At 37.6% G+C, this 20,454-nt stretch overlaps 1 protein-coding gene across 1 annotated transcript in view; it reads right to left on the minus strand.

The window, feature by feature from the left end:
- The window catches only part of PMS2 (PMS1 homolog 2, mismatch repair system component), a 531,246-nt gene that overhangs the window by 255,839 nt on the left and 254,953 nt on the right, over window positions 1-20,454 (minus strand). The window contains exon 9 of the mRNA XM_044089714.1: window positions 4,305-4,389. Within this exon, the coding sequence (XP_043945649.1) occupies window positions 4,305-4,389 (85 nt within the window). The remainder of the gene's footprint in view (window positions 1-4,304; window positions 4,390-20,454) is intronic.

The following is a 20,454-nucleotide window of genomic DNA, read 5'->3' on the forward strand; positions in this document are numbered from 1 at the left end:
AACTCACTAAGCTAGCAACCCCTATATCACTAGGTGGGTTGAAAACTGGCTCACAGACAGAACCCACAGTGTGAAAGTAGATGACTCCAAGTCAGACTGCCGGCATGTCATGAGTGAGTCCCACAGGGTTTAGTCATCGGTCCTCTCCTAATTGGTATCTACTTCTCTGAAGTCCAGGCCAACATGAAGGGACTCTGGCTGACAACGTTCACAGACAAATGCAAGTTGGGAGCTATTATTAATTCCCCAAGTGATGCTGACATCCTACAGAAAGGCCTCACTGAGACCAATGACTGGTGTCAGAACCATGGCCTTAAGCTCAATGCCAAAAAATGTGTCGTCATCCCCCTTTGGAAAAACCTGGTTCCCATGAATTACCACATTGATGGTAGTCCACTCAACACAGGAGGAGTTACAAGAGATGTGGGAACACAGGTTGACAGCAACCTCTCTTTTGAGCACCACATTGCCACTGTGGTTAGAAAGTCCTTCTATGTGGCACATCTCATTACTAAGGGTTTTGCATCAAGGAAGAAAGCGGTCATTGTCTCCCTCTACTCGTCCCTCATTAGGCTAATCATTGAGTACAACTCCCATTTGGCATGTACCTCACTAGACACCTGCTGCAACTGGAGAGGCCACAAAAGTACCTCACTAAGAGGATCCTAGGCCTTAAACACTTGGCCTATATGGACAGACTCAAAAAACTCCAACAATTCTCTGTTTCATATCACCTACTTAGAGGCGATCTCTGCTTGACTTACAAATCAATGTCTGATCCAGCTCTGTTAGAAATGTTACATCTAAAGAAATCCCAATCCCTATGCAACACACACTCCAGAGACCTCAACCTTAATGCCACAATCAACAGAACAAACTGGAGGGACAGGTTCATAACCCAGAGACTGACCATGCTATGGAATAGACTTCCCTTACATGTCAAACAGAGCACCTCACTGACCTGTTCAAGAGAAATCTTGATGAGTGGATGGAAAATAGAAAACTCACCACGGGGATCACTCCAGTGGCTCTACTTAACAGAGGCACTGGGAACTAAGGTCAGGTGGCATGATGCCAGGGTAATGCTATAGGCTAGGCTTGCAAAGGCTTCAGGGCCATTAGCCTAGTACACATGTATGAACCTACGACCGTTCCATACCTGCATAGCACAAACATTTGAGCAGTTTGCTGTGTTGCTGAGGACCGCACACCCCATGCATGTGGCTGCTGTATGTGCTAATTAGCACAGCATGATGCACTATATTTTTGCAAATTTTTTTTAAGATTATTAAATTGATAGGAGAAGAGAACTGCAAGAATTGGCTATGAAATGGGAATGTTATTATTAGCTTACCATTACCAAATGTTTTATTTTGCAATTTATGTAAATTACATCTTCTGTTTTGAAATGTATCAAATTTTGCCTGTCATGTTGCAAATTTCAATAAACCATTCAATAAACCATTGAATAAAAGCATAATCTAATCCACCTTCTCTTAACCCTCTAGTACTTTTGAAAGCTCCAATAATCCAAACTCCTTGAAACAAATGCTGTATTCAATTATCCAAAGCATTCTACTTTTTATTGGCATAACCACTAGTAATCCTAACCTATTCCAAAGTTTCTTAGTTCATCAGTCCTTTCATCCTTTCTCTAATAGCAAGTTAAAAAAAAGGTTTACATCTTGACCATTAGACACTATACCTACAACTTGTTCCATCTTAAACCTTTCTCACTTGTACTCTCTATGGCAATATTCCTCCTATCCCAGTGCTCAACTACTTTCTAAAACAGTCTTATTCACATTATGAGTTAAACAATAACAGCAAAATCCAAAAAGTACTACTATTAATACAACGAATATAAAAATGTTGCATCATTAATAGTCGGATCTTGCTTTACCTGCTAGCGGATACTGACATTTCTGAAACACAACCAAAACCATTTGACCCCAACAACTGTATGACCCTTTATGGGTAGGTTATTCTTTGACATGACAGAACTCAAAGCTGCAAGAGGACATAGCAATAATGTACAACTTCTTCCCACTATGCGTCCATCAGGACTCCTGTAACAATCAATCTCTCTCCACTTCTAGCCATTGCTTATTTTCTCCACGGGTAATTAAGGTATAATTGCTGAAGAAGACTTGCACTGATTACCCTCTAATCACAATTCAGAAATCATAGTCCTAGGTGACAAAAACTGATTAGTTACTTGATATACCCCTTAGTACAATTTTATAGACTCACTCAACTAATTTAAGAACCAGTGTCTGCATGTTAACATCCAGATAACATATCTCACATTGACAGACCATAACATTTTATTAGTGACCACCTTGTCACCCTTTTCTTACTTGTATTTTTTTATCTCTGCCTCAGCCACATTTACCTTCCCCATTTGGTTCTCTCATAAAACATATAAAATGCAAACACTTCATCTATTATGTAATATCTCTAAAAGTCATAGTTTTTATTTGTACATAACTCCTACCCAGTACTCAGTCTTCTTTATAATATATTCACTTGGACAAAGCTACATCCTACTTCAACTGTTTTTCCTAACTACACTAAGGAAATGTGCACCACTTATCAAATTAATTTCTAATCTCTCTCCTTGATAACTTCTGAAATAACTCCTGAAATTAAAAGACCAGCACAGATCACTTTGGGATCAGTACCATAAATCTCAATCTTCTAGAGGGATCCTCCCACAAATTGTCAGAGAACTGACTCTTCACTTAGTCCTTAAAGCAATCAGTAGGTATAGTGAGCCTCTGTTCTCAGTCAGTGCTGGTAAACTTTGGAATAATCTTTCCCCAGACATAAGAAACATCAAAGTCAAACAGAATGAAATCACAACCATCAATATCTTTGCAAAACTGAATATGCAACTGTGGTACCTCTCAAAGAACTATATACATCACCTAAACACTTATTTATCTTGTAATGCTGACATGATCACCTAACATATTAGATGTAACGTCTATCCTCATACAGTAAAATTCACTTACACCACTATTTTTATTACACATCCCTGTGTTTGTTTTACATAACCTCTACTTCTTTCTTAATATTTAGCTTTCATAGTTTTCACTTTGTCTTATTTGCTGATTTATTATTGTTTGTTAACTTAGACCGAATTGTTTTTTCTGCTATTATTATATTATATGCAGTTGAAGGTAACATCATAGTTATACAAGATATGCAACCTCATTAACTTTTTTGTTTTTGTTGCGTGTCTGAAAATGAAACTTCCCATGTGTACATTTCTGATTAACTAGACTAATCAATAATCTTATTTCAATTTAAAGTTTTTTTCACATCTGTTAAAAGAAAAAAAAAATACTTTCAAGTTGCAAACGCTTAAAAACAATGTATATCAACAAAACACTTAATTTTGCAAACAGTAATATGCTAAACTGCATGAAGGCTATACAATAGCTATAATTAATCATTTTAATTCAAATACACTTAACACTACTTAGAAATATTTTTGACAGAGTTTCAAAACTACAACCCAGCAGACTGTGCAGATAAATGAATCAGAACTTGGAAAATGAATGGATAAATTTAACCGACTAAAGAAATGTGAGGATGTCTATCACACTTTAAGTTCATCACAGAACAGAGTACATTTTCCATAAGTTTTGCAACTGCAGTTTCCTTGAAAAAACTGAGGGGAGCAAGTTAATCAACCGACACTTGTTTGAGCGAGTCCCAAGAAAATTGTGCAAAACAACTTTCATTAACAGTGAAGGCTTCTTTTTTATCCACTGTTGTGCAACCTCAGAATAGGAATATTAAGTTTGGGGTTGCCCCCCCCCTACACATCAAGAGTGTGCGTGGGAGTGGCATGTCCTCTTGTAAAAATAACTTTCATCCCAGGTTTGCCAAATGTTGTTTCAGCCTTTATTTGTTGACTGACTGTCCCTCTTACAGAGTTGCCAATCGAACAACATGAATCTAAAACTGACAGATGTGACTTTGGAGAGATTCACTTTTCCCACAGATGAGGCTACCCTGGAGCAAACGAGAGGGGAGGATTGCCAAGGGGCACCTCATGCATGGTTGGTGTAATGAAATTTGTCTCAATGTAAAACATTTTAGTCTGCACTTTTTTTGATGAAATCCTTTTGGTCAAATTTCTTTCAAGGAAACAGAAGTTTGCAAATACACTGCGAAAGTAAACCACATCCATGAAAGTATATAGCCTATACAGACCAGTATATGTACTATTACAAATTTTCAGTTTTACATTAAAGCTAACAATGGATTATGAACTTCTTAAATACACTTACCAGAATCAACACAAATATTAAGAGCCACAAATGGGTACTGGTGTCTATTATACACATGATAAACTTCATTCACAAGTTTGGTAACCTGTACAAAAATGCAAAATGAGAAATTTTACGTACAGTATGGAATCTTGCTAATGCATTCAATATGACCTCATTACATGTCAAATCCTCTACAATGCCTTCTGCAAAACATGTCTTACCACTTAGTATTTTTTTAAGCATCATTTCTGGAGAATTCCGATTGACATACTTCAGATTTTGCCAAAAGCATCGGTCCATATTCAAATGTTTAATCAAAACAGAACAAGGAACTCTGACAAGCTTGTCTCAACAGAGGAACCAGGAAGGAATTTCTTCTTACCCTTTATTATTTGTTTACATGTATGGCTGTTAGCAAAGAAAATAATGGATTTACAAATTCAATGATGTAAGTGACATAATAATCAAGAAGAGTTAGCTTTATTTGTAGATGTAACTATTTTGTTCTTGATGAATCCAGAAAAGGACATTTCGGTGTTGTGGAGCATTTTAGGACAGTTTAAATTTTTTTTTGGATATAAAATAAAGACCAAAGAAAGGCTATAATTATGTATGCATGCATTAATTGGTTCAGTAATACCCATATTTTTGGGAACATGATAAGATGAAGTGTTTAGCCGTACAGGGATTAAAAGTGATTCTGTTATGGCAGCTAAGGACTTCTGGGAAGAGGCAAAACAAAAAGATAATACAAAAATTTGAAGTTGGAAGCTCTTGATTATAGATATAGTAATGTATAAGATATGAAAATGTTTTTAGTCCCTTTAGTCTTATCCACGGGTCAGAGTATTTTTAACAAGAGGAGAAGTTGTAGATAATTTAAAACAAAAATAAAACATAGAAAGAACTTATTTGGGAGTAAAAAAATAAAAGAGCAAGAGTTAAGTGGGAAAGTTGATTCTCGCCACAGAACAAGGGTTACCTGACTTTAAGAGGTAATTTACAGCTAAACAGTTAAGACTCGTATATATAAAATAATGATAATGTAGAGAGGTTCAACAAATAGTGACAGTCTAGGATTTTAGATGGAAGTCTATATGGAAAAGAGCAGCCATATACATGACAATCATAAAACACCACAAACTATTCTAAGAACTAAGCTGGCACAGGAATGAAGAAAGGAGATTTAACCAATATGGATGTATGCAAGTAGGGGGTGTAGAAAACAGGCAATAGGGAGCTGGGATTTACAGGAGAAAATCAGCAAAGGAACCATGCTACTGGGACCAAACAACTTGGAAGGGAAAAGTTAAACAGCGGGATGAGCCTAAGCAGAAGTTTGGAGTGCAGATTAGAGACCACCTCCAACAAAACTGATAAAATCCCTAAGTAGCCAGTGTAAACACCAAAACAAAAAACAAAAATCATTGTCAGCACTAAAACAAAGTGAATTAGGAGACATTTTTAGCATAGTAAAAGTTTAATCAACACTTTCGCCGTAACACTTCTTCAGAAAACTGAGTGCGTATCAATTACAGCAAATATATAGTTTAAAATAACCAGTTATCACATTAAACAATCAATAAGCCAATCAAAAGAATTAAAGACCAATTAAATAGTTAACTTCCTATCAAGTAAAAACGTTTAATATTAATTACATCACTTAAACCAGGGGGACTATATGCAGCTAACTTTATTTGCCACTGTATCTCTTTTCTATCTATTCGATTTTTAAGGTTGCCACCTCTCTTTCCTGACAAATATAATCTAATGTAGTAAAAGTAATTTTTTTGTAAGCATCACACTTAACTGAATGTCTATACAAAGCATTATTCAAATCCCTTACTTTCAGTGTATTGCTGTGCTCCTCAATTCTCTTACTAAGACTTCTGGTAGTCATGCCTATGTAAAATGCTGGACAGCCAGAACATAAAGCAATATAAACCACATTTTTAGTTTTGTAAGAAAATCTACCAGGAATTTTAATAGTGTATGATATATGAATGAGTGCTAAATATGGCCCTTCATATATAGACCTACTTATGCTACAGCTATTACAATTAACAACTGCAGCATCAGTAGGTTTACATAGGAAGGGCCATATTTAGTGCTCAGTCATGTATCATACATTATTAAAATTCCTGGTAGATTTTCTTGCAAAACTAAAAATGTGGTTTATATTGCTTTATGTTCTGGCTGTGCAGCATTTTACGTAGGCATGACTACCAGAAGTCTTAGTATGGGAATTAAGGAACACAACTATGCAGTTAAAGTAAAGGATGTGAATAATGCTTTGTACAGACATTCAGTTAAGTGTGGTGCTTACAAAAATATATTTGTCAGGACAAGAGAGGTGGCAACCTTAAATATCGAATGTAGAGAAAAGAGATACAGTGCCAAATAAAGTTAGCTGCATATACTCCCCCTGGTTTAAATGTCATTAATATTAAATGTTTTTTTACTAGATAGGAAGTTGACTATTTAATTGGTCTTTAATTCTTTTGATTGGCTTATTGATTAACTGTTTAATGTGAATGTTTTATTACTAGTTATTTTAAACTATATATTTTGGTGTATTTAATATGTACTCAGTTTTCAGAAGAAGTCTTATGGTGAAAGCGTTGATTAAACGTTTACTATGCTAAAACTGTCTCCTTATTCTGTTTGTTCTAGCGCTGCCAGTGATTTTTGTTTTTTAGAGACCATCTTACCTATCCGGGATTGAAATAGAGTATAACAAGAGAACGGGACAGGGGAGTGCTAAAAGAAACACCAGCTCTAGTAGAGTTTTTAGCAGAGTCTAGAGCAGAAGATACTGTTAAAAAGATTGTAGGAATATAAAACACTGCATGATAAGTATAAAAATCAATCAGAGGAGTGCACAAAATATTAAGAAAATAGGATGGAAAGGCAATTTACAACACAATAATGGACAGAAATCTGTAGAGGAATTTTTATACCCCAAGTAGACTTCCACAGGATTTTTCATCAGGTAAACAGCAAATGTAGCAGATGTGATGAAGGGAAAGATAACTGACAACATGTTTTTTTGGGAATTCAATGAGTTGGTAGATTTTTCAGCACTTTCACAGAAACTTTGGTGGAACAAATGGTAGTAACTAAGGAAATGATTCTTTTGAACTGTGATATAGGCTCTGAATTAACTACACATACTATAAACTTACTAAGTTTACTGCTATAGCCTGCTAAAAACAATAAACTGAAAGGGGAAATCAAAATCTAAACCAACTGTAACTGAATACTGTAAAGGAAACAGAAGCCCAGCTGGCTCATTGAGTGCCATCACTGAACTAGTGCCCCACTCCTTGCTCAAACTGAACAAACAAAACATAAATAAAAGGGATCAACTCTGATTGACTGCTCATGGCATTCTGAAGCATACACACCCTCCCTGCCACATCATTTCATTGCAAGAGCCAAAACGAAAAAGTCAGTTCCGACAGACTGCTCAACATGGCAGTCCGAAGCACATGCCTCTCCCTGCCACAACTCTTCTTTGGAAGGGCAAAAAAAAAAAAGTCAGCTTTGGGAGACTTCTGATTGCAGTCTGAAGCAGACAACCTCTCCAAGGCACTCCCTACCAAAAAAAAAAAAAAAAAAAGAAAAAAAAGTCATCTCCACTCTGATACACTGGCTGTCCAAGCCTGCCTGCCAGATAAACACCACTCCCTGCACCTGGTCTTCAGTAGTAGAGCCAAATAATGTAAGAATTGTTACCTTTGAACTCGCACAAGCATATTCCTACAGCTTAGTCCAAAAATTGACAAGTTGCTTTCTGTACCAGCATTCAAGAAATACAGGTAGAGAGAAATAATGTAAGAACATCTCTTCAGGATTGTGCCCTCTAACACCTTGTGCCCAGGGCACATGCCCGCTTTGACTCACTTTTGCTAAACTACTGAAAGGAGAGAAAATAATTAGAGGTAGGATCTTTAGAAAAGGGAATACATACAGAAACATGTTCAAGAGGCAAAGAGAAGTGAAGTTTTAAGAGAAGGCAGGAAACGAGCAATTTATGTGACACTGGAGTGAATGAAAATTGTTGAAAAGAGAATGTATGGGTACAGTTAGACAGCAACAATGAAAACTATTCCTATTATTCTTTTTCTTTTATATCAATATATGTATATTTGTGCTACTGTTTAAAATGTGAAAATTTATAAAGACATTAAAAAATAATTCTGCAAAAGAACTTGTAAGCAACAATAACAACCACATTTATCTTACTCAGCTAAACTCTAATTTAGCCTCAGTAAATAATATTAAAGGAAAGAACACTAGAACTGGAGATCTGAAACTGTTTCAGCAAATAAAATATTATGGTGGAGAAACAGATATGTCATGCAATGACTGGCCTATTGCTCCTTAAAAAAGGAAGTAATGCTGTGACTCCCCTCTTCTGCACCAGTAATCAATGAGCCTCAATCCTTGCACTGACACCAGTGAGGGACATACACTTGGAACAGAAATAGATACACACAGTATTTTCAGATGCAGCTCTCTGCACCAAGCACAATTTTCCTTAAAAACACACAAGAAATATACACAGTCCGGAGGCTGGTATTCTCTCTCTCCAGGCCCCCAATAAGACTCCGCACTGACCCAGCTGTAGAGTTGAGCCTTCAGCAGAGTGTTCCAAGCCAAGTCCACCACCACCCTCTCTGTAAAACCAGTGCAAGTGGCTGACATATACACACACACACACACACACACACACACACACACACACACACACACACACCCCTGGGGAAGGCTGGCACAGATTTACCAGTTAAACCCAGGCTATAAGGTAGCTACACCACCACCAAAACATTCCAAAGCCAGCTACTCTAAGGCTCTTACAAGGGTACCCAATTATACTAAGTAAAATTAATACTAATACAAATGGTAGTGTTTGACCAGTGCAGCAAGGCTTCCAGAAGTGGCCAAAGTGTCACAAAATACATATAAGTACTCTCAAGATTAAAATATTATCTAAAAAAACAGCCACAATGAAAAGTTTATTTAATAATAAAAGAACAAGAAAATACTAAATATCCATTGACAATAAATACCAGAGTTTCAGTCACAGGAAATATTTAAAAATAATCCAGATGGGTAGATTCACACAGTTACAGAAAAACAGTACATAACTAATCTCACTATATTTTCCTGACTGATCTAAAGAATTACTGTTCCCTGGTTACTTACTAAAGCAAAGCAAGATTAAGTGGGTGAGTGGTCTTCCTTCTTGGTCAGGTTTCAAAAACAGTCTGCCTTGAAACTTCTGTCTCATCTAGTACTAAAACAGCATTTCAGTGCTGGATTACAGAATGACATCACATACACCTGGTCATCTGACTCTGTTTCCCACACTAACCCAGTTGCTAGAAACTAAACCAGAATTTAGCGCATATGTGTTACCATACACACAGAGAGCTTTGCTGAGATGTGTTATAGCATTTGGAAGCTATAAAACCATTTCAAAACTTTCACCCTTCTAGGGTAGCAATTAGTTCACCCCTAAGAAGGATTCCTAGTCCTGGTTTTCAAAGACATTTCATCTCTGCCTGCAATGAGGAGTGTAAGATACAATCTGTATGACCTAACCCAGGTAATTTAACTTCAGACTATGTTTCAAAGTTAGCTAGACTGAGATTAGCCTCTTCTTTTACAGTATCTTCTACTACAATATATTCATTTCAATAGCTACAATACAGTCTGACATACAGGTGTATTTATTTTCTGTCCAGCAGGACCCACTGTAGGTACATGTTTAACACAACCAGCTTTATAAACACATTTTCAACACAAGCATCTGTACAAATCAGTCTGATATACAAATGACATGTAATTATTTGCAAAACTCCAGCTAGTTATGCTGGCATATGTTAAACATACACTGCCTTACTTCTCCTGGCATAGCTGGCAATACTTCCAGTCATCACCAAAGTCTAAAGGCAAGAACCACCAAAGTGTTAATGACTACATGGCCTAGTAGCGTTGTACCTTCTATGATTCTAAGTAAACCTCGAAAACAAAAAATGTCTGATATCAAAAATAACAATTTCCAAGTACAGATATATATTAATGATGTACACATGTGACACACTGTCTACTGGCGACTAAGAGAGAGTTAGCCAACAAGTAAATATGAAAGCACTACAGCCACACCACAATTGTAAGAAATTAACTAAATTGGAAATACGATTTAGATAGATTTTACATAAAAGTTAGCATGCATAAAGCTGGCCTTGTGGAATACAGGAATGCAGTCTTGACCTTGTCCCAGATGACTCATCTTCAATTAGCAGCACAGGCTCTGGATGGGTTGTGAGGGTAGAAGATGACCAAGTCGTCAACTTGGGTTCACCCACCACGAGGGGAAGAAGGTGGCTTACTCCACCCCATTGTTAACACCTACTTGGCAGTAAGCGAGGAAGAGGTCAAGCAAGTTTGCTCTGTAAGCGGTGCATGCAAACTGGTGGAGGGAGTTGAGTTTGGGAGTGTTTATGTCTTTCTCCTAGCCAGGCAGCCATTGCGAGTTAGAGAGTCACCTACTGGAAGAGAAGGGTAGTCTACTCTGACCATGAGCAAGGTGTCAAGGCCACAGGGAGAAAAAACCCTGGTTCCAGCAGTGGTGATGGCACCACTTCCAGTTTAGCCTGTTTCCTCCCACCAGACTCTTGCCATTGGGGAATGGATGGGCCAAATAAGACTTCCCAAGCAGGAACAAATGGATCAGAGGGCTTTTGCCTTGTGCATGGATCCTGTGCTCCTACGCCTGTTCCATGAGTGGGACAGCTGGCTGCAGGTAAGGGAGCTATCAGGGCAAGGTCTTGCAGAAGTGTGGGCTAGAGAAAAGTAGCCCACACAATGAAACTTAATGCATTAGCTCATGTAAGATATTTTATACATTCATTTATTAACTAAGTAATCCCACTAGACACAAGTGTTCCTTTAACAGGTGACATGGAACACTGTCTAACTGACTCATTTGCTAAGAGTCATACAGTTTGCTAGAGGAAAATGAGGGGAATCAAACCCGGGACTGCAAGATAAAACATAATTACAGCCTGTAGCTTTAACCCTCTGAACTAATCCATCAGATTAAGACTTCCACATACTAGACTGGTAACAGTACATAGACACATTAGCAATGTTATTCCACTGAAGCTGGTAACCACTTAAGGGGGGTGCAAAGCAATGAGATGAGTATAGAAGACTGCCAATACTTAAGACCTACTTTACAATATGGAATTTAGCTAATGATTCAATATGTGGGATCTTTGAGGATCTATAGTCAGTCTAAGGGGTAGGGGAACAGAGTGAAGATGATGCTTGTTTTGACCATGCACCAGAGTATAATGGCCCAATGTGGCCCTTCTAATCATCTTATATAGCAGGTAATTATAGGGTTAATGACAGACCAATGTTTTTCTAAGTCGTGTGGAGTCCAAGTGTCTAGTAAAACCTCCTAATCTGAGCCCAAAGTAGTTTGACAGAGCCTCAAATGGAGGGGATGGTACCTAGTCAGTAGGATGTGGGGTATGTTTACAGATTATAGAGTTATAACTCAAAATCCTTCTAAGGTTTAGTTCTGAAAGGTCTATTTTGTTTCTTGCCTTCTTACACTTGGCGCCATGAAGGAATCATACCGCTTAGCTTTTTTTTTGTTTTAGTATTTGGAAGCGTCTCTCTATTTCAGGCAAACACAACTTTCCTAAATTATATCTACTAGCCTAGTGTTCTTCATAATTCTTTTGCTAGTCATACCCCTCAATCTCTAAGTACAATCAAACTGGACAAAGCCAAACACAATGGGGATACAAAGCCCCCAAATCAGCAACACATTGCTCTTATAAACGTACTTACTAGAATAATAGGTTTTGTGTTACCATACATTTTCTGAAGGCTATGAAATGTGAAACTCAAATATATGTAATTATTTAATGACTTCAGTCCTGAACGACTTACCAGAAAACCACAATTTTTTATGAGGAACAGACCAAAAAGAGACAAAAATCTAGACCTTCTGCCAAAAGATGGACAATTGAGAGGCATGTCGCTTGAGAATGTGCTACTCCAGTCAATGCACATCTGTAGTAGATGTTACTGTGTTAACTATTTTTTCACCTGTCACAAACTCTAACGTGACTATATGTAATATTTCAAATGGTATGTATTTGTAAAGTTTAACTGTAGTTTTTCTCAACGCATCTCCAGTGAAAACGGGATCTGCTCAATCAGAAATTCCACTTATCCAATGGAAATTAATTGAATAATTAATAAATAATGATAGTGAAGGTTTATTAGATGATGATGCAGAAGAAATACATGCACAAAAGCATTTCTACTGAAAATAAGGTATCATCCAGCTGGAACTTCCAGGTTAACAGAAACAGATAGACAGATACATAAAATTAATGAATCATGACAGAATAGCTTTAGGAGAGGACGTAAAGGGAAGATTAGATGAATCCTCAACAATGAAAAAACTTTATATTATACCTACACCCTTCTTCTGGTCATCTCAACAATCGCTTAACATGGCTTGCCAATATCACTTCACTAATAATGTGTGCCCAAGACAGTGTGGCACAAATTCTCATGCCAAGAGGATACACTGAGCCTTATCATATTACATAGGCAGGTATTGGTAGCTTCAGCTCTATTAAGTGTCTGCAGCAAAGAGAACAGGCTATGTGGAACACAATAATACAACTGAAAATGCTGTATTAAGGGTTTTTCCTAACAGACCCTTGTGCCCTCATTGTCAAGAAGATTGGTTAACATTTCCATTGCTTTCTCAAGTACTGAAGTCTGGAAGAGACGCATACAAGAGCAAGCTTGCAGACCCAGAGTGGGAGAAAAATAAATCTATTTTGCCACATGTGTCCATACCCTTTTACTCTACCAAGGGAAAGAGAAGCAAAGTACTGGTGGTTATCAAATACTGATGAGAACAGACAATGCAATTTACTCTGGGATGACTGGTGGTAAGAATACTACTTGGGAAGTCAAAGGTGGTCTGTAGAAATGCCATACTTTTTGGGTACTGAAGTACCTGAATCCAGGTGCTGGCAAGCAGCAAACATGGTATCCTATCCAAGGAAGTGATAAACCCAGGGCAAGTCTTTCCGATCTTCCCAAAGAAAGCATTAAGAAGCTTTGAAGAGGAAGGTACCATGGACAGAAAACCACTCTAAAGTAGATTGTGCATGTTTAACATCTTTTCCATGGTAGCAGTCTTCAAGTGGAAAGCTAGAAAAGGAAAACATTTCACTGTTTTGGTTAGCTAGGCCTCTGGTGCTTAAAACCTTTAGGACAACTTTTGTGCTGCTCGGAGATAGCAGGGAAGTACAGGCCATGAAACAACTGACATCACCTGCAATGTCAGCTGTGCACACAAAAGGAAGGGTGTTGGGAGTAAAGCAAGGGACTAAGAGGTCAGCTTAAGGCCTAGTGCCAAAAATCACACATTGTCATCCTCCTCATATCAGACTCCAACGGCCCTAGCCACAATGCGTTTTGACCTATGGGGATCATCTCAGCCCTCACTAGTGAAAGACCAAACATTAAGGAAAACAGCAAGGGGAGAGTATTCATACAGGCTCAAATTCAAACCCATAAACATGCCCCAGAAATACACGTGTACAGTCCTCACTCAATTGATAATGTCAGCTTATCTTGGCAAGCAAGCGGAGGCAGCAGTCATATAATGAGTCCTACCTCCAAACCACAGATAGTTGAGAAGAAGCTAGAGATGGGCATTCCTAGACTTGGGGAGAAAGCATATGACAAAGTCCCAAGAAAGCTGATCTAGGCAGGACTGTGGTGGTTCGAAGTCCCAGAAACATTGGTAGAATTAGTGCAGACTATGTACAAGGACCCAATGACTCAATAACGAACAGTGTTCAGCTTCACAGAGGGGTTCCCAGTGGGAGTGGGTGTACACCAGGGCTCAGCTCTCAGCCCAATGCTGTTCATATCAGTGATGGACTACATTAGTAAACAGGTTGGAGGGAACAGATCAATAAATTTGCTGTATGCAGATGATGTGGCATTACAGGCACACTCTAAGCAAGAACTCCAGCAAAGTATAGAGCAATGAAATGCAAAACGGAAGGCACATGAGATGCAACTAAGCACAGATAAGACAGTGGTAATGTCAGCAAACTGGGAAAATCAGAAGAAGGTGAGAACTGAGATAGAAGGGAAGACAGTGGAACAGGTAAACAGCTTCAAGTATCTGTGAAGTGTGGTTGAGGAGAAGGAAAGTCTGAATGAAGAGGTCAAAGCTAGAATCAGAGGGGCTTCAGCCAACTGGCATTGAGTGTCAGGTGTAGTCTACGACAGAAGAATGCCAAAGAAGTTGAAAAGTAAGGTGTACAAGACAGTGGTGTAACCAGTACTACTGTATGGTACAGAAACCTGGGCAGTAAAGGGGGAGCAGATGAAGAAACTAGAGGTGATGGAAATGAAATGCCTGAGAAGGGTAAGGAGGATGTACTCTGTGGGACAGATGAAGAAATAAGGACACAACAGCAGAAGCCAAAGTAGCTCCAATTGCTGAAAAGATCAAAGAGAAGAAATTACAGTGGTTTGGACACGTGTAGAAAAGCAGAAGAAAATCTGGTGAAGAAGAGTTGGGACAGACAGGGAGAAGTGAGAGAAAACGACGACGTCCAGCAAAAATGTGGATGGATTGTGTGAAAGAAGATATGCGACCGTCCGGCATGAATGTTGAAGAAGGCAGGAGCGTCACATTGAATCAAGAGATGGCAACAGTTACCACGCTTCCCCAACCCCACATAAAAAATGGGAAAAAGGGGGCTGATGGTTCTGATGATTTCCAAACCATGGGTATACCCACCACTTATTCACAGATAAGGACCAGAAAGATGACATCCCACTGGAGGAGAATGAATCTGCAAACACAAATGAGGGCCATTTTAGGTGAGTTGAACTCTAAAATGAAGTGAGGTATGAACTTGCACTTTATGCCCCTTATCTTCTGACTCTCCAGATTTTATGCTTGCTCCAGTGAAAGTTATCTACTGTCTCTGTTTAGTATCTGACACTTATGAAGATTTTGACTTTCTCTCTCCACTACCAGTATGTTAAGATACTGTAGCGCTGGAAGTTTTAACAAATATATTTTTTACGCCAGTCTAAGGAAAAACAGGAGGGGGCAGCTATGGTGGTGGCCCAGAATCAGGCTCCGGCGACTACTGTTGCATATGGAAGGTTAAAGTATTTTAGGCACTAAATGCAGAAACCTTACAAGCACATTAGAAAGAAATCCAAACTATATGAGTGGCTAGAAAAACGTGAGAATCCTGGCAGTAAAAGGATCTCTAAAGTCCAGTTTTTCCCCAAAAAAGTGATCTCGACAGTTTAATGACAGTCATGAGACTGAAAGAGAGGGCATCCTGTATTCCACTCACTGCAGAGGGTACCTTAAAACAATAGCCATATGTTCACTTGGTTACTCTATTATATGCATGTCTGAAAAATCCTTCTTTCATAAAGGTCAATGTGAGACCATCAGGGGGAGAGAAGAATACTATGGATTATCCTGAGAAAGGAGAAGAGTTGTGTGGGTTTACAAAGATAAGGAGAGTGTTGGAAGACATCCTGATAGATACAGTGTGTGCTCTGGGTTATCCTGTGAGATTAGGAGAGTTACTGCAGGTTATCCCAAGAATATCCCAAGAGATAAGGACAATGTTATGGGTTCCAAGGATATCCAGCCAGATAAAGACAGTGCTGCAAATTATCTTGCAACAAATACAGTACTGAAGATTATTTATCTAGCTAAGGAGAGTGATGCAGGTTATCCTATAAGATAAAGAGAGTTACATAAGGACCTTTCTTGAATTATCTTGATGCCTTATGTATACCATCTATCTGCAATTTTTACAAAATTAGTTAAGTTCAAAAATAAAATACTGGAAGATACCAACAGATTTTTGGAATATACACAAAGCTTTAGAAACTGGACCCAGAGTATTTTATGGAAGTTATTTAAAAAGTTTCCTTAATTCAAAACCCTTTAAGTGGTTAACTTATTACTACACGGATAGAATAATGAATATCATACTGTCATAGAATACGTGGGTTATGTCACAAAAATTTAAATAAATGTATTGTATCATAAACTATTTGCAGATATTCTTAAAGGGTAGATAGATAAAAATATTAGTCACATTAAAAAGGTGAAGTGACTGGATATGATAAACTTCCAAGTGAAGTACAAGTATTATTGCCCTTTAAAGCTAAAATGATAATACGAGTAACACATTTTCATTTAAATAGAGAAGATAATTCTTCAAGAAAAGAGACTTTACCATGCCTAACCCTAATAAACATCCTCACATTCCTGATAATAATAGGACTACTTTAACACAAAGTTGACTATAAAATATGTATGTATTTACGGGCCTCTTTACTAAACAAGATTCTCCCTATATGGCACACTCATACCAGGCAGCTTTTTTAGCAAACAAACAAGAAATTGTGCATTAAAAATTTAAATGTTATGAATCGGCTAAGCTTATGGGTTCCCAATAGCTTTTTTAGTCTAGATGCAGAACAACAATTTGAAAGAACTTATTGGGCCTTATCTTTTTCAAAAGCTAAATAAATTAAATTTCCCCTATAAATTTGTTATAGCAATTCAGAACAGTAGTATTTGTCATTCAATTAAAAAATTACAAATAAGCTTTCTACAAGGAAAATGATATTATATAGCACACTAACCTATGTTCTCAATTTTGATTTTGAAATAGAATGATTAGCAAATAGACTAGATATTACCTTCCCAGTTTTATTGTTTCTAATTACTTTCAAATGACAACAATCGTTTTTATCTGCAGATAAAACTTTCTTTATCAGAACCAAATATTAAAATTTTACAAGGGATTTATAAATTATTGGTCAATTGAGGCATCTAATTTTAAAATACATGGTAATAAGCATCAAACATTATTCATAAGGTGCAAACATAATCCTCAATGGATAATATTGTCCTAGGAATTCTGATAAATTATCAAAGAACTTACATTGGTTCATAAAGAAAAATTAATTACTAAACAGATATAGGGTCATAAAAGATACTAAGAACTCTTAAGAAAATAAATCTCTCTCCAAAGAGCAAAATTGTGTTGCAGAGATGGCTGAATCCTTGACTACAACACCCAGATGAACAAAGTCTAAATCATGACTCTGGTCCTGGAGCAGCTACGGCAGGTAGGATGGGATTCAGTTGCCTACTTCAGCTCACTCATCCTGGGAAAGGACAGAGGAAAGTGCATGCCATCAGGGCACAACTTAGTTGAGACTGGATTGTCTCAGTGGTTGCAGGCAGGCAGGCTACTATGGCAATCAGGGAGGCAAAAGCAAGCTGACAGTCTACTCAATGCTTCCTACATAATCACACTCACTTCTCCTAAGCAGGGCTTCTCTCCCCCACACCCCAGGCTGCACATAAATTGCCTGTCATTGGTTCTTGCCTCTCTTAAGGTGGAAACTGCATGTCCTAGAGGTCATAGAGAACTTGGTAATTTTCTCCACAGAGAGGAAAGGCTCACTTGCGGGGTCACAGCAGGATTCATCCAGGACCGCATGCCCACCCCTGGATTGACCAAGGGAATCCTTGAGGGAAAGAACTGCAATATGCTAATCAAAGATGGTAGAGATCTTCATCACTGGAGGTAGTGTCCAAAACAGATGATAAAAATGGTGGAGCTACTTAAAATTGTGTATCTGCCTAGTATCTCTACGATCGTTCCTTCTCAGTCAGTAAAATAAAACTGGAATTCAATGTTCAAGTACATGATTATTCAACCTTTCTTCTTTTCTGAATAGCTTTTCTTTACAGCTAGTTTCTAATTACAGTTCTTTGTGATACAGGAGAGTTTTTATAACTAATAAAAGGCAGGGGAATACTATTCCCACAAAAATAATAACTTTCAATATGTTTTTGAGTGGATTCTTAAATATCAGTTAAAAATAACTGACAAACAACACAAAAATAAAACTACTTGCCAAATTTTATCAAAGACGAGTTTTCAGAAGATAAACTATAAGGAAATGGCATGAAAGAAATTTGTACAATAGATTTCAAATAAAAACGGCAACCATATTCCATTTATGGAAGTAAAATACTTTTAATTTAAGCAACTATGAGGAACATAAATTTGATAAGTAAACACAAGTAGTTTGAATGAAATTAATATTGACAAATAAAGCTATTTGATATTACTCTCCCTTCCCACAGTAGTTTCACTGCATCAAGTATTCTTTTTCAAACTGTTTTAACAATTACTAGAAAATGTATTGAAAAAAAATGGAAATGCTCAAAACCACCAAATCTTAAGGAATGAAACTCTTCTTTAAAGAAACTGGTTATTCATAAAATAAAATGCTATAATTAGACACACAAAATGTAAATATGCTGTCCAGGTTAGAAGACTGGGACAGATTCCAAAAGAGTTGCTCTGAGTGTAAGTCTGCCCTGATTCCAAAGACTTGCTCTCAGTGTAAGTGACTTACTTCAGTGTAAGGCTCATCTATAAACAGATTTACTTCATGGACTAGATTCTGAAACACTTAGAATCAGGTCCACAGAAACATATTAGACTAGAGGTTTAAATAAACTATTTTACACATGGCTGAGAAAAGTGTTTGAGATTTCAAAAGAGTTGCTATCACTGTAAGTGGTCAATTAAACAGAGTAAATCTTTTGGAATCAGGCCCCAGATTTTAACTGCATCTCTTTTGTTTTGGTTAACTGAAAACACACAGGCTTTCAACTGTTCACAGTGATTTTGCTGTTTACGCGAGACCATTGTGCTGTGTTAGAGGGAATTTTCATTTTCTTCCGCTGTAGTGTAACTGCAAAGGATATGAGTGTTAGGGAAAGTCTTCAATGTCCCTCTTGACAAAAAAGCCTTTTGATGTTTTTTTTAGCTGCTTCAAGAAACGGATGAAGCACAACTCACTGAGAAAATATTTGATGTAACAGAATTGTTAAAAAAACTGCTTTACTTAGGCTTTATTGAGCTTTATATTGTCTGCTGCATGACTTTATTATTGCTATGTCTAGTTTGTATGTTTACCAAATTTGATAAAACTTCTGCATGAATCAGGCGTGTGTTAAAATTGCCTTGCAGGAGCTTTTTCATCTCTTTTGATTTTATGTTTCCTTTTCCTAAGTCTCCCTTGTCACCTTTTTTTTTTTAACAATAAAATTAACAAAGTAGTTTGAAGAAAATGGAAAGCAACTAAAAAGGTTACTATTACAGTTAATTATTGGCCTATCAGCCTCACCAGCCTTTGAAGCAAATCCATGCATATCATAGCAGAACTCATTTATGCAAACATAGAGAACTTAATGAATCTAGACCTAACTCAGTTTGATTGCATGAAGGGCAGGTCATATCTTCTGAACCTTGTAAACTTCTCTGAAAAGGTTAGAAAGGCTGTGGACAGTTGTCACACTGTCCATGACCTGACCAAGGCTTTTGACACTATCCCCCATGCTGGTTTTATTGAAACATTAGGCAGGCAAACTTAAGGTAATCCCCTCTGTTTTCTGCAGGATTGCAAACTAGCCATCTAACAGATCCTAACCAGTGAAAATTGCTGGTTCCATCTCTGAGTGTAAAAATTGAAACTAGTGGGATACCATGGGGATCAGTGCTTGGCCCTATCCTGTTAGGCATTTACCAAGCTAATATCCCAGAAGTGTAGATGACCATGTTTGCTGATGACTGCAAGCTGGGCACTGCTATCAGCTCATCCACTGATACTAAACTATGCCAACAAGGATTGGAATATGCACATACCTGGTGTATTGAATATGGTCTCAAGCTGAGTGCAAATAAGTGCAGCATAGTAGTTATTTGGCAAACAAAAGGAAGAAAAATCCACTCTGTCCTGACATGTTATATGTGGTATTCATTTTCAGACAGATGCAGTCATACGAAAACTGGGCACTTATGTGGATAACTCTCTCTCACTTGACCATGTTCACAGCATAGTCAAGAAATTGTGTTCATCTTACCACTATACTCTGTCCTCATCAGACCCATAAGTGAAGAAAATATCACTCAAATGGAAAAGCAGCAGTGATTTTTAACCAAGAAAACCATGACATTTT

The sequence above is a fragment of the Protopterus annectens genome, chromosome 12.part0 (genome assembly GCF_019279795.1).
Source record: "Protopterus annectens isolate FY-2018-M chromosome 12.part0, PAN1.0, whole genome shotgun sequence".
NCBI lineage: Eukaryota > Metazoa > Chordata > Ceratodontiformes > Protopteridae > Protopterus > Protopterus annectens.